This window comes from Anser cygnoides, chromosome Z, assembly GCF_040182565.1.
Source record: "Anser cygnoides isolate HZ-2024a breed goose chromosome Z, Taihu_goose_T2T_genome, whole genome shotgun sequence".
NCBI classification, from domain to species: Eukaryota; Metazoa; Chordata; class Aves; order Anseriformes; family Anatidae; genus Anser; species Anser cygnoides.
In genome coordinates, this window is record NC_089912.1 from 28146055 (window position 1) to 28160603 (window position 14549).

Sequence of the window (14549 nt, forward strand, 5' to 3'; positions counted from 1 at the left end):
CCCTCCTACTTCCACCAGTCCTTGTAAAAAATTCTTTTCAGCTTTTCAACACTTTTTAAAATGTGGGTATCTAAACTTCATGCTGTATTTCAGTATTGCTCACCAGTGATGTTACCATAGATGAAATCCCTTTTTCATTCTGCCATACTTAGATACTTACAGGCTACAGTTGTCCCTTCTCCCTTGGAACCTCTATGGTGGCTGAGGTAAAACTGCTCATCAATAAGAACCTCAAATCATATTCAGAATATTTGCACAACTTTCCATTAATTACTGTAAATATATCAGTTACACAGTTCATCATTTTCACTTTCATTCCTTATTTTAGAACTTAAACAATCAGTTCACTTCTCACACCTTGTTAGTAGTTCAATGTCATATGAACTCCTTCATCTATGACTGTTATTTTGAATTTCAAAGTGAACTAACTCTTGATTCTGTGGGTCTTACGCCTTTGAAGAGTTACAAAGAAGCTTCATACTGAATTAAATCTTTATGTGAAGTGTATGTTCCACACTTTGCTGTAAAAATCTTGTCATTTTCCTCAGCCAGTTCAGCGCTGCCTTTTTTCTTCAGCACATCAGGTCTGGGACAGACCTTCATGAACATGACAACTTTTCCACTTTGGGGCCTAAATTTCTTCCCCATGTTTGTATAATTTTGTCATGAAACCCATGAAATGGAAGACTGGTTCTGCATCAACCATTTTGTTCAATATTACTCATAGATGAATTTTACTACTTTATCTGTGCTATTCCAGGCATATTATCCCAGTCAGCAGAAGGTTTTCAGAGGCTATGATTTCTTGCCTGTCCACCACAGTGTAGTTCAATGGTTACTTCACTGACAGCTCCTGAGTTCGCAGCATTATGCTGTGCACTTCAAAGTGAAAATTATTAGTGTTCATAAGACAGAGGCACTATCATTATAGGTACGGAACAGTTCTTCCCCACAGTGGAAATGGTACTATGCTATGCAGAGAATGTCTTGCATGCCAAAAGGACCTTTTCAGTTTTCTCCTCGCTTTCTGCTTCCTTTCCCCATCTTCCAAGAATTTGAATGACAAATGCCATAATTCTGGCTAATTGATGCAGTGCGATTTTTTCCAGAAATTTAGATTATTTATGTATTGCTTTAGCTGTTGAATCATAGAATCAGAGAATCATTTAGGTTGGAAAAGACTTCAAGGTCATCAAGTCCAACGATCACATCACTCTAGAAGTCCACTTCTAAACCATGTTCCTAAGTGCCACACCCACATGTCTCTTGAATACCTCCAGGGATCGTGACTCCACCACCACCCTGGGCAGCCTGTTCCAGTACTTAACCACGCTCTCCATAAAGAAATTCTTCCTGACATCAAATGTAAACCTCCCCTGGCACAAGTTGAGGCCGTTGCCTCACGTTCCATCACTTTTCAGCTGAGAAAAGAGACTGACACCCTCCCCGCTTCAACCTCCTGTCAGGTAGTTATAGAGAGAGCAGTGAGGTCTCCCCTCAGTCTCCTCAAGACTAAACAGTCTCCCTCGCTTCATAACTCTTCGTCTCTAGTCCCTTCACCAACTTTGTAGGTCTTCTCTACACACCCTCCAGCACGTCGATGTCCTTCTTGTAGTGAGGGGCCCAAAACTGAACACAGTACTTGAGGTGCAGTCTCAGCAGCACTATGTACAGGGGGACAAACCCTTCCCTAGTCCCACTGGCCACACAATTTGTGATGTAGGCCAGGATGCCATTGGCTTTCTTGGCCACCTTGACACACTGCTGTCTCGTGTTCAGCTGGCTGTCAGCCAGCACCCCCAGGTCCTTTTCTGCTGGGCAACTTTCCAGATGCTCTTGCCTGAGCCTGTACTGCTGCATGGGGTTGTTACGACCCAGTTGCGGCACCGCGTTTAGCTTTTTTGAATGTCATGTAATGGGCCTTGGCCCCACGGTGCAGCCTATCCAGATCCTTCTGCAAAGTCTTCTTGCCCTGAAGCCTATCGACATTCCCACCCAGCTTGGTGTCTTTGGCAAGCTTACTGAAGGTGCACTTGATCCCCTCACCAAGATTGTTGATAAAATATTAAAGAGAACTGGCCCCAGTACTGAGTCCTGGGGAACATCACTTGTGACTGGATGCTAACTGGATTTGACTGCATTCACAATGACCCTTTGAGCCCAGACAGTTTTTTACCAACCAGACAGTTCATCTTTCCAAGCCATGAGTAGTCCATTTCTATAGGAGAAGGCTGTGATTCTGTAGAAGGATGTGACATTTGACAATCTCCAGTCATCTGGGACCTTCTTGGTTAGCCGGGACTGATGGTAAATTTTTGAAAGTGACTTGGCAAACACTTCTGCCAGCTCCTTCAGTACCCTTGGGTGGATCCCCTCTGGCCCCATACATTTGTGGGTATCCAAATGGTGTAGTAGTTTGCTAGCCATTTCCCCTAGGCTCACAAGGGTTTCATTTTCAGCTCCCTGTTTCTGACTTCCAGCACAGTGAGCTGGGTACCCTGAGAAGAAGTAGACTTACTAATAGAAACAGGCAAAAAAGGCATTAAGTACCTCAGCTCTTTCCTCAGCTCATCACTGTTTCCCCCCACGTTGAATAAAGGATGGAGATTTTCCTTAAAATACCCTTCTTTTTTTTTGTTTATGTGTTTATAAAAACATTTTTTTTTATTGTCTTTCAGTTTAGTAGCCAAGGTAAACTCTGTGTGGGCATTGATCCTTTGAACTGAGGTCCCTGCAGAACATCAGTGATCAAGGGCTGAGAACTCTATCATCTCATCATCTCTGTGTCCAAGATGGCCTCCAACCATCACCCACAAGGCCTTCGCTATGGACAAACAGCAGTTCAAGTGGGGCACTTTCCCTAGTTTGTTCCCTCTCTACCTGTGTCAGGAAGTAATCCTCCACACATTCTAGGAATCTCCCTGTTTGCTTCTTCTCTGCCATATTTTATTTCCAGTAGATGTCAGGAAAGTTGAAGTCTCTCATGAGAATGACTGCTAGCGATTGCAATACTTCTCCTATATGCTTATAGAATGTTTCTTATGCTTCTTCCCCCTGGTCTGTAGTATACTCCTACCACAGTATCTTCCATGTTGGCTTTTCCCCTGACTCTCACCCAGAGACACTCAGCCTTTTCATCACCATAACTAAGCTCCATACAGTGCAAACCTTCCTTAATGTAGAGGGCTACCCCACCTCCTCTTCTTTCTGGCCTATCTCTCCTGTAGAGTCTGAAGCTATTCATCTCCGTGCTCCAGTTGTGTGAGCCATCCCGCCATGCCTCACTGAAGTCTATGATATCACAGCCCTGAGACTGGGCTAAACATTCCAGTTCCCCCTGCTTATTTCCCATGCTACAGGCATTTGCTCAGAGGCATTTAAGCTGGGTCCCTGATGAAACTGACTTACATGGCTGGCATTCTTTTGTGTTGCTCTTCAGGTGTTCTCCCTGTTCCTTTTCCTATCCCTGGGCAGCCGTTGCTAATGCTGACATCAACGTTCCCCTTCCCCAGCAGCTTTCGTTTAATTTTTTTTTTTTTTCACCAGATTGGCAAGTCTGTAACTAAAGATGCTCTTTCCCTCCTCAGACAGAGCTCCCCATCACCTCCCAGTAGATGAGGTTTCTCAAAGCAAGACACATGATCTAAGTAGCCAAATGGCTGTGGCACCATCCCTGTAACCATTTGTTCATAGAATCACAGAATATCCCGAGTTGGAAGGGATCCACAAGGGTCATCGAGTCCAACTCTTGCCTCCACACAGGACCACCCAGAAATCAGGCCGTGTGTCTAAGAGTATTGTCTAAACACTTCTTGAACACTGACATGCCTGGTGCTGTGACCATTTCCTTTTGGAGCCTATTCCAGTGCCCGACCATCCTCATGGTGAAGAGCCTTTCACTAACCTGAACATCCCCTATTGGAGTTTTGTGTCATTTCCTGAGGTCCTGTCATTGCTCACCAGAGCAGAGATCAGTACCTGCCCCTCCACTCCCCCACATGAGACTGCCCACTTGAAACTGATTTTCAAGAAGTGATATTACAATTTCACATAAGGGGTACCAAAAAAAGTAATCCTAGGATTTAAGGTAGGAGTCAGAATGCATGAAAATGCATTAAAGCATAAATGAGAAAAAGGGAATTTCTAGTTTTCTGCTCCTCTCAGAGGGAAAAAAAATGCTATTGTTTTAAGATACATGATCCTGTCATGGAAGAGTCCAATGCCTTATCATTTGTTTGACAAAGATTTTGCCTACCGTAAGTAGACAAGACCTCAAGATTTAGAAACGGATTGCATTTGTCCCTTTATACTGAATATAAGTGCATATTTTTGTCACGTTGTTTGCACTTTGTGATGCATGTCTGTTAGCTTACAGTAATCAGATAAAAAATGTTTTAAATGTTTTTTTCTCTCTCATCCAAATTTTAGCAGCATTGCCTTGGGATACTGTTTATAAGGATGCCTAGGATTTTTAATTTTTTTTCCTTCTAGCAGCATGATATGAGGACAGCATTTTACTTCTCAGAGATCAAAATCAAATCAAGCTTTGACAGCTCTTCCAAGAAAGGCAGTCAGAGATTTGATAGTATGGTAGTTAGGGAATTTTTGTCGTATAACAATGTGAAGTTTCACAAGACTAAAGATATTCCTGTTTGCTAAAATTTGAGAAATTTGTTACGGGTTTTCATACAGATGGTATAGTCATGTTTAGAAGGTGTATGTGACATAAATTGGGTTCGTCCTTGCTCAGACATTCCCTTAGGCATTCATAGACCTAATATAATTTACCTAGAGATGATAGAAGAAGAGATAAGTTATAGTAGATATGGAGACTGTGGCAGCTTGCTCAGTCTTAAGCCATAGATTAGCACAGCTTAGGTGTGTTGTTTCTTTTCTTTTTTTTTTTTTTAAACTTGGATGCTGTCTGCGTGTTAAAGTCCTGGGAAGTCTAAAAGGTTGTCTGCTATATCATAGCTGTTTATACTTGGCAGAACTCACTTGCTGAAGGTGTCATTAATTGTTTATTACCTTTCTGTTGTAAACATTTTGAATCTTAATTAAGATAATATTTAATTTTAAAAACTTAAGAGATGAAATATTCATGCCATCAGTTGAAATGCATTTGTTATGCAGATGACAAAAAGGTAATTCTACGGGATATAGAGAAAGTGTTGATATCCATTACTCTCTTGTCATTTTTAACATCAATTTACCCCATAGGAAGTCAAGCTTTTGCAGTATGAACTTTAATATTTCTCTAATCTGATGTTTAGGCAGACAATAATACTTTGTGTGCATAAAAATGTCTACTTTTAAGTGCAAACTTTTTGCCACATCAGTGACAGTGAAAAACAGAGTCAGGAATTAGAGTTGGAGACTGAAAATAATTTTTTTGGCATCATTATTAACTTAATTTAGAAAGTTCCAATAAACAATATAAGAACTTTTTCAACCACCAAGGATATTACACATATTAAACCTATTTAAATTGTCTGACTGTAGATACCATATGTTAATTAAGAACAGGATTTTAGGTGGTTATAAGCTGTGCTGTTCATGAAAATCTTATCAAACTGCGATTTGTTCAGGCTTTGTAAACTATGCAAATGTTTTACTGCAAAACATCTCATTTCAAGTCCAAGAAATGCTGAGTAAATTTTTGCTATTTTAAATGGAAAACTTCCTTAGAAAACACTTAAGTTTATCAGTTTTCCATTTTTTATCATCTGAATGAGTATTTACTAATGTGAATTTGTTGTACCGTGAAGCAGTGACATACTGTGGTTCAAAGAAGCTGGTTCAAGCTGTTCCAAGATGCACTTTGTTAGGAGAAACTTGGTTTGGAACTGAAGCCTTAATTTAATGATATCTTTTGTTTGTTACATCTCCAAGAGTTAAAAATCAAAAAATCATAGAGTCATAGAATGGTTTGGATTGGAAGGGACCTTCAAGACCATCCAGTTCCAAACCCCTCCCATGGGCAGGGACACTTCCCACTAAACCAGGTTGCTCAAAGCCCCATCCAACCTGCCCTTGAGCACTTCCAGGGATGGGGCATCCTCAGCTTCTCTGGGCAACTCATTCCAGTGCCTCACTACCCTTACAGTGAAGGATTTCTTCCTAATATCTAATCTAAATCTACCCTCTTTTAGTTTAAAGCCATTAGCCTTTGTCCTATCACCACACTCACTGACAGAGTCCCTCCCCAGCTTTCCTGTAGGCTCCCTTTAGGTAGTGGAAGGCCGCTATAAGGTCTCCCCAGAGCCTTGCCTTCTCCAGTTCCTCACTACCCTCAAAGTAAAGAACGTCTTCCTAATATCTAATCTAAATCCATTCTTTTTTAGTTTAAAACCATTAACTCCTTGTCCTTTCACTACACTCTCTGACAAAGAGTCCCATCTCAGCTTTCCTGTAGAACCTCTTCAGGTACTCGAAGGCTGCTGTAAGGAGCCCCCTGGATCCTTCTCTTACCCAAGGCTGAACCCCAACTCCCTCAGCCTGTCTTCATAGGGAGAGGTGCTCCAGCCTCTTGATCATCATCTTTGTGGCCCTCGTCTGTACTCGTTCTAATACTTCATGTCCTTCTTTTGCTGGGGGCCCTGGAGCTGAACACAGTACTTCAGGTGGGGTCTCGTGAGAGCAGAGTAGACAGGGAGAATTACCTCCCTCGTGCTGCTGGCCACGCTGTTTTGATTCAGCGCAGGTAGGATATGGTTGGCTTTCTGGGCTGCAAGCGCACATTGACGGCTCATGTTGAGCTTGTCATCAATCAACACCCCTAGGTCCTTCTTATCAGGGGTGCTTTCATTACATTCTCTGCCAAGCCTGTATTTGTGCTTGGGATTACCTCAAGCACAGTGCTTACTGGCATAGGTTTCTCCAAAGCAGTAGGTACTCATTGAAGTACCAGAAATGAATTAACTCATGACAGAGATTATTGGGAGAAAGCATCAGTACAAAATTCGAATAAAATGGAAATAAATTAATGTAAAAAAAGAAAAAAATAATTTGAAGAGCTGGTATAATTGGAGATCTTTTGATGACCTTATGACCTTATTGAATATTTAATAAGATGAAGAGCTGAAGAATGTAAAAAAAGAATACAATGAAATAAAATAAAATACATTAGAGAAAACAAATGTTGAATGCGAATGCAAATGTTGAATGCAAACAGGTTGTGACAGTATGTAGGACATCTCATTATGGGCCATTCATGTGTGTGCTATGAAGATAGCTTGCATGCATATTCATCTGTAGTGTGAAGAAAAATTTCTGTTACTCTTACTGTACATTTTCATATTTTTTTACATCATAGTGTAAAAGAAAAGGAAAAAATCTGTAGCAATTGAAGTTTCCCAACCATGGGAATCTTCCTATGCTCTAGGAATATGACTTTGTTTTCTGAAGTACATGTCTAAACAAGATTCTGACTTGAGGCGTTTATTCTTGTGACCATTTGTCCTAAGTGATTTTAATTGTTTGGTTCAAACTAGAAAGTTGAGATTGTGGATTACTCTGTTGTCTACTGAGGCTCAAGAGCACTATATGTCTTATCTATAATGATTTAATATTTTTACTAGTGTGTGGTTTCACACACATCCTAAGATGAGTGAGATTTCAGGGAGCAGATTTGCAAAATGAAAAGTTGATACGACATAGTCACAATTAAATTTGAAGCTAGCTATTGTAATTACCATAAGTTTGTTTTAGTTTTGCCATGTAATTTATCTGGGAAGCCAATTAATACAGCTATGAAAGCTACTCTTAAATTCTGAGTCTGCTTGTACATGTGAATTTATTGATCTCTGAACTCTTCACTACTTAAGTTCATATTCTTTAGTAATTTGTATATCTAATATCACTTTGCTATTTAATTATTTTTATATTTAGTCTTATAAACATTAAAAGAAGCATGTCTGTTCAGTCTGAGCTGAACATTATTTAAGGCATATGTGGTTCCATAACTTTAAGGTAATAATAATCTTTTGAGGTCCTAAAATGTCTTGCTGGCTCTACTACTTTCTGAGTAACTGTTATTTTGTGTATTTGCAGGTAGATACTGAGCCATCAGATGAAGCTGCTCTGATTCTTCACAGAAAAGGATTTGATTGTAGATTTTCAAACAGAGACATGGGTCTACTCTGTTCCACTACTCAGGGAAAGGTATACTGACATTTTATGGGTAGTTTACCTTGCAAGTATACCAGGAACACTGCTATTTAAGTCAAATTATTACTCAAGTAAAGGTAGTAATTTCTCAAGAGTTTCAGGATAATAGCAAAATTGAAGGTTGTTTTCAGTTTGATAAAGATGGGCATCTGCTGGTGTGTGGAAATGACCATGTAAGCATCTGCAAGTAAAATTCTACATCAGCTTTAGCCTTACTGACTTCCCATAAATGTAATTTTCCTATAATAAAATCTCTCAAATAGTTTTTGAATAGTGTAGTATAAACAACTTTACCAAAGAAATAGTCAAATTACATATTCTGTAGTGTATTCTTTTGAATAGTGTTAGTTAACATCCGCAAATTGTGTGATTGCTACTTTGAAAACTGTTTATTACAGCATGTCCTTTGTCTTCCAATGCTCCCTTACATGACCTACACCATTACAAATATCTGAGTGGTTTGCAATTGCTATTGAATTGGTGTGGTATGTAAAATTATGAAATGTAAATCATAAAACTATTGTTGTGTTACAGACAGTAATTTTTGTCATCTGTGGTGGTTTTACTCAGCTAGACAGCTGAGCTCCACCACAATGGCTCTCTCACTCCCCCTCCTGAAAGGGAAAGGGGGAGAAAGTATGATGGAAAGGGCTCAAGGGTTGAGATAAGGACAGGGAGAACACTCAGCATTCATCATCATGGGCAAAATAGACTCGGCATAGAGAGACTAACATAATTTATTACCTATTACTAACAAGGTAAAAAAGTGAGAAACTAAGAAAAAACTAAAAAACTAAAAAGACCTTCCCCCCATCCACCTTCTTCTATGTCCTCCCCCCAAGTGGCACAGAGGAACGGGAAATGGGGGCTGTGGTCAGTCCCTGCCGCTTCATCTCCGCCGCTCCTTCACGGTCACTCTCTGCCCCTGCTCCATGTGGGGTCCCTCCCACGGGATGCCGTCTGCCCGCAGGCAGCAGCTCTTCAAGAACTGCTCCCACATGGCTCCATACCACGGGGTCCATCCATCCCCCAGGAGCAAACTGCTCGGGTCCCCCCTGGGTGGGCGGCAGCTCCCCCCAGACCGCCTGCTCCTGCGTGGGCTCCTGTCCAGGGGCTGCAGCTCCGGCCCGGGGCCTGCTCCTGCGGGGGCTCTCCATGGGCCACAGCCTCCTCCAGGCCACATCCACCTGCTCCACCGGGGGCTCCTCCACGGGGGGGCTGCAGCGTGGAGATCTGCCCCATGTGGGACCCATGGGCTGCAGGGGGACAGCCTGCTGCACCAGGGGCCTCTCCCTGCACAGGCCACAGGGGAACTGCTGCTGCATGCCTGGAGCACCTCCTGCCCTCCTGCTGCACTCACCTGGGGGGCTTCAGGGCTGTTGCTCTCCTATTTTCTCACTCCTCTCTCCCAGCTGCTGTGGTGTAGCAGTTTTTTGTTCTTTTTTTTCCCCCTTCCTTAACTGCTATCTCGGAGGCCCAACCGGCATCACTCCCTGGCTCAGCTCTGGCCAGCAGCAGGTCTCTTCTGGAGCAGCTGGGGCTGGCTCCGGTCTGACATGGGGCAGCTGCTGGGCTCTGCTCACAGAGGCCACCCCTGCATCCCCCCACTACCAAAACCTTTCCACATAAACCCAATACATCCTCAAACCTTTAAATAGATTTAGGATTTTCTGAAAGCAGAAGAATAGCTGTTTTTTTTTTATAGAAACAAAGAGAACTTTAAATATTTCTGATCAATTTTTAATATATTGATTTAGCTTACTTGATTTGAAATGTGGAAGCAAACACTACCTAAAAAGTTTTAATCTAGTGTACAGTATCTTAAGCATTGTTCTTAGAAATGTTTGGTGGTTTTGGTGCAAGAATTGTTATGCTGATAACTTTGAAATGTATCTAACCAGGATGTTAGAGATTAAATTGTAGTCAATTTTAAGGTACATACCTAATTTTCTTTTTCTTTTTTCTTTTTTTTTTCCTCCAGGTAAAGGTGCATAAACTCTTTAACAAATTCAGTGTGGAAAGTCTTACACCTGCATCTTTATCTTTGATGCATTCACCTCCAGATGCCAGAAATATAAGTGAAATAAATATGAGTTCTATGGAGATAAATACATTCCGGGTTCGACTAAGATGAAATCTGGTTTTAATACTCAGATAGAGAAGAGGAATCTGCAAGTATGTCTCCTCAGAGTTTCACGTGCAATAAGAAGCACATTATTGTTATTCCAGCTTCTGGGTACTGTTATTCCAGCTTCTGGATACTGTGAGAAAAACATGCGTTCTCTAATTTTTTTGATCAACACAGTGAAAAGCCATGTTGCAAGCAACCTTTTTTTTTTTTTTTTTCATAAAATACCAACATCAGTGTAAGTTAATGCAACAAGTGAAGAAATTTCTAAGGATGTTAACCTCTCAACAGATTAAATCTCAGGTTAAATGCTAGCTAATGATGTTTCTGGTGTTTTAATTTTCCTAAGAAAGGGATTGGATTTTAAACAGCCTTCTTTGCTGATTATTGATAAATTTATGTACAAATAATTCTGAGTAGAAAGCCCTGATACAGCCTGGAAACAAATGGAATAAAATGTTCTTGTGTAGTAGCTAATGTCCAAAAACTTGCAATCATTTATATAAATAACAATAATCTCAATTTATTCCACAATTAATTTCAACTCATTCAACAAAAAGGGGATCTTTAATTGTGGTAAAATGAAAGCCTGCAGTACTTGTGACAAGTGATGGTAGATTTTAATACTTCTACCATTCACCTGAATTATGTAAATAGGAAAACATGAACCTACAAAATAATTTTGCAATGGAAATGTTTAATAAAACTCCCATTTTGTTACTTGACACACTGGGATATGTGCAATTACTCCATTATCATACATGATGAGAAATGTCTATACTTGTCATGAATACAAGATTTTTTATAAAACTCATTTAGATATTGATGTTCTCTGAAATGAGTTTTCTATTTCAAGATTACCATATCAAGATAAATGTGCCTTATTTTTTGATATGTCTTGTTACAATTTTGGTGTCTATGTTAATGTTTTTTGGGGAAAGGTAGTTTATATAATACTTAAGCTGTGTATCTCCTATTTGACAATGCTGGCCGCACTCTGATCTATGTCCTCCTGCACCAAGTTTGTACTATCTTATTCTGAACATTTTGACTATTTGAATGTATTAAAATGATGTCATAACATGAAAAAAAATTACTGTAAAATCTAAATTCAGTTGCTTTCAAGGAAATTGCAACTTGATGCAGAGAGTTGATAGTAAGCAAGACATAGTTTTCAAACCCATCAAAACATGTGCTTGCCTGTCACACAGACTGTGTGACCTGTGCATTCAGAATCATGTGCCTATATTAATTTTTCAAACTTGCAACCTCAGTTACATTGCCAGTGTTCACATGTTCATATGACTGAAGAATGGAGTCTTACTTTTTGCTTTGTTTTCACATATTAAATAATTCGTATTTAGTGCTGAAGCCATTCAAGTGTGAAAAAATTCCCTAATTAGAGCTACTGTTTACAGTTAATACATATAAACATGCACTTGAGTATGATTCCATTTACTAGTCTTCATTTATCTTCACACCTCTTACTTCCATCTGTTGTTTATGCTTTCCAAATATCATTGCTTATCTTCAATAATATTGCATGGAAAGTCATTGTAACTGATAAAAAGGTGTGCTATTTTCTAACTCTAATATTACCTACTGTATTTCATTTCATCGTTATTGTTCCACGATATATCAAATTGTATCTTGTAGCTACAGGCTATCTTAAAAGAAAATGAAAGTGAAATTTTAATTTCATGCATTGTCACGGGTTGGATTTCTGTCAGGATTGCGTAGATTTCCCTATTTGATTCAATCTACTGTATGTTTTGTAGTTAATGGAATACTTAGCAGAATCTGGTGCAAGTTATATAAAAATGTAAGAACTACTAACCACAAATGGAAGAATCAGATGGATCCACTAAATGGATGTTTTCATGCAATAAACATGTACTGTAAGTTTTCTTAGCTATAGTAATTGAAAATACTTTTTGTTGTTGTTGTTGGAACTCAAAGCTTGGTAAACTTGCCAGCAGAAGGCTCTCATAACATTTATTTTATTGCATCTTCAGCATTAAAGTGCTTCAGAGACTTTGTGTGTTCCGTGCAAGAGCTCTTTCAAAATACAATTTCAAGTTTTGTTAAGCAGAAACGTAAAATTTTGATGCAATAAAGTATTTTGCCTGTTGGAATTGCTTCCAAAAATGTAATTCATATAGCATTGTACCTTTTTCTTTTATCGTCAACTGTACAATCATGATGCCTGAATCTTTCTTAACCAGCAGATTTAGTCTATGTTCCTTTATTTTGCATTTGTTTTCTGTAGCAACAGAACAGCCTTCAATTTGGGATTATTTCTAGAAATCCTTAACTGTGTCAAAACTCCAAAGACTGAAAATAAATTTTATTTTAATTGGTTCAGAATGTGGCTATTGATGTTTTTAAAGTTTTTTTTATTATATTGGATATTTCAGTGAAGTTCTTGTTTTTCGACATATTCACCATCTAATTTGGTTTTATATATATATATATATATATTTCTTTCTATTTTTTATCTGCTGATTTTAAAACTACTGGTTAAGAGAACCAAGCATCCTTACTTTCAACCAGTATGGTTTTAAAGACAACGCTGTATAAAAAAAATGGCTTAAAACCTTGTAATTGCTTTCCATACTAGTTACACCTGTACTGTTTTTTTTTTTATTTTTATTTTTTATATTCCTCTTAAATATCTTTGTTTTTACTTGCTCATATTGTCTGAAACAACTGATTTAAATTGAAGGCTTTTGATATTTTCTCTTGGAAGATTTTCTATCTTATGGGGATATGTAAAATAAAATCTAATAAAAGATAATGGTATTGTGAGATGTGTTCAGTGTCATTATTTCCTCTTCCATAACCAGTTCAAAAACAAAATAAAAGCAATCATAACTTCTGTAGGTAGGTTCAGTATCAGTAACATTTGAGCATTATCTGTAGTAAGATGCACTGGTTATGAAAGGTGCTGTCTACTTCACAGGTAGATGTTAAATTCAGAGATCTAAGCATGTGTGACAACAGGGAATGGGATGGGCACTTTTTCCTTCACAAAAGAAACTTTGCATTGAGTAAAATAGGAGATGGTTCTAATGTAGTAAAAGGTGTAAAAATATTGTTTGGATTTTTTTTTTTTTTAATTTGATTTAATCTCATTGCTCCTTATTGCATTTGAGTTTAATGTAATGGAAGCAGTTTTTGTAAATTAACAAATACACCATTAGAAAACATAATAAAAATTACAACTCAACTGTAATTAGACCGAATGGTTTTAAGAAAATAACATAATGCTAATGTAGTATGTTGTAATTACATATGACAAGTTGAACAGGCATAGATGGTTTGCAGGTTTGCTTCCCACAGCACTGGTGGAGATTGAAAATTAGGAGCTGCACGGGCAGTTAGTATAAGTTGCAGTCGGTGCCTGAAACTGTTTGATGCTGGACTTGATAGTCTTAGCTATACATGTAGAAGTACACATATATAGGTACCACATAAGTTCCCATAATTTTGAAGTTGATATTTCAAGATAAAGAATAAAAGTATAGTATTATATACTTTTATAATATACTTAGTATACATCTATCTGTCAGGCAATAATGGGTATGGGTCCAACCTGATGCACCACATCACTTTTTTAAGGTCATCCTACCCTAGAATCAGTAATATCAACTTGACAATCTGGATAGAATGCATTCCAGTTGCACATAAAATCTGTTAATTCTTGAAATAAAATGTACTGAATTTGATGTATACCTGGGTACATCAAGTTTTAAAATAACAGGTGCAACATCTCTCTGCACATCTGTGGACATTAAAAAACGTTGTTCACATTTAACAGATTATCTGACTTTTGATGTAGTTTTATGTATGACAAAATGTAAAATTAATGTAGATTCAATTCATTGTCCTATTTATTGTAGGATAACAACTCTGTCATAATATGTGGTTATATATTTTTAAGAATAACTTCTTTAAGAATCTGCAACAACAAAAATCAGCCAAAGGCATTGAATTTGTCTTCTGAAAGAGGGAACGTGTGAAAAAGTTTAATTTGTGTTTGAAAATAAGCTTTGTTCCTACTGGAGAAACATTAAGATTTTCCGGCAGTGTTCTTAGTAGCACAAAGTATGTCTCTGATATTTCTGTAAATTATAATCTCAAATTGGGAATCTGACAGTCTTTTAATACACAGATTTTTATGAACTAATCAATACCTACAGTGCATATTGCATCTCTAGCTTTTGTCTGCTGGCATTTCTATGTAGTAGCA

General features: G+C 38.4%; 1 protein-coding gene across 1 annotated transcript in view; it reads left to right on the forward strand.

Annotated features, from left to right (window-relative positions):
• The window catches only part of MAN2A1 (mannosidase alpha class 2A member 1), a 138334-nt gene extending 125229 nt beyond the window's left edge, over window positions 1-13105 (forward strand). The window contains exons 21-22 of the mRNA XM_066987870.1: window positions 8053-8163; window positions 10151-13105. Coding sequence (XP_066843971.1) covers window positions 8053-8163; window positions 10151-10303 — 264 coding nt within the window. The 3' untranslated portion in view covers window positions 10304-13105. The remainder of the gene's footprint in view (window positions 1-8052; window positions 8164-10150) is intronic.
• Window positions 13106-14549: the final 1444 nt, after the last annotated feature.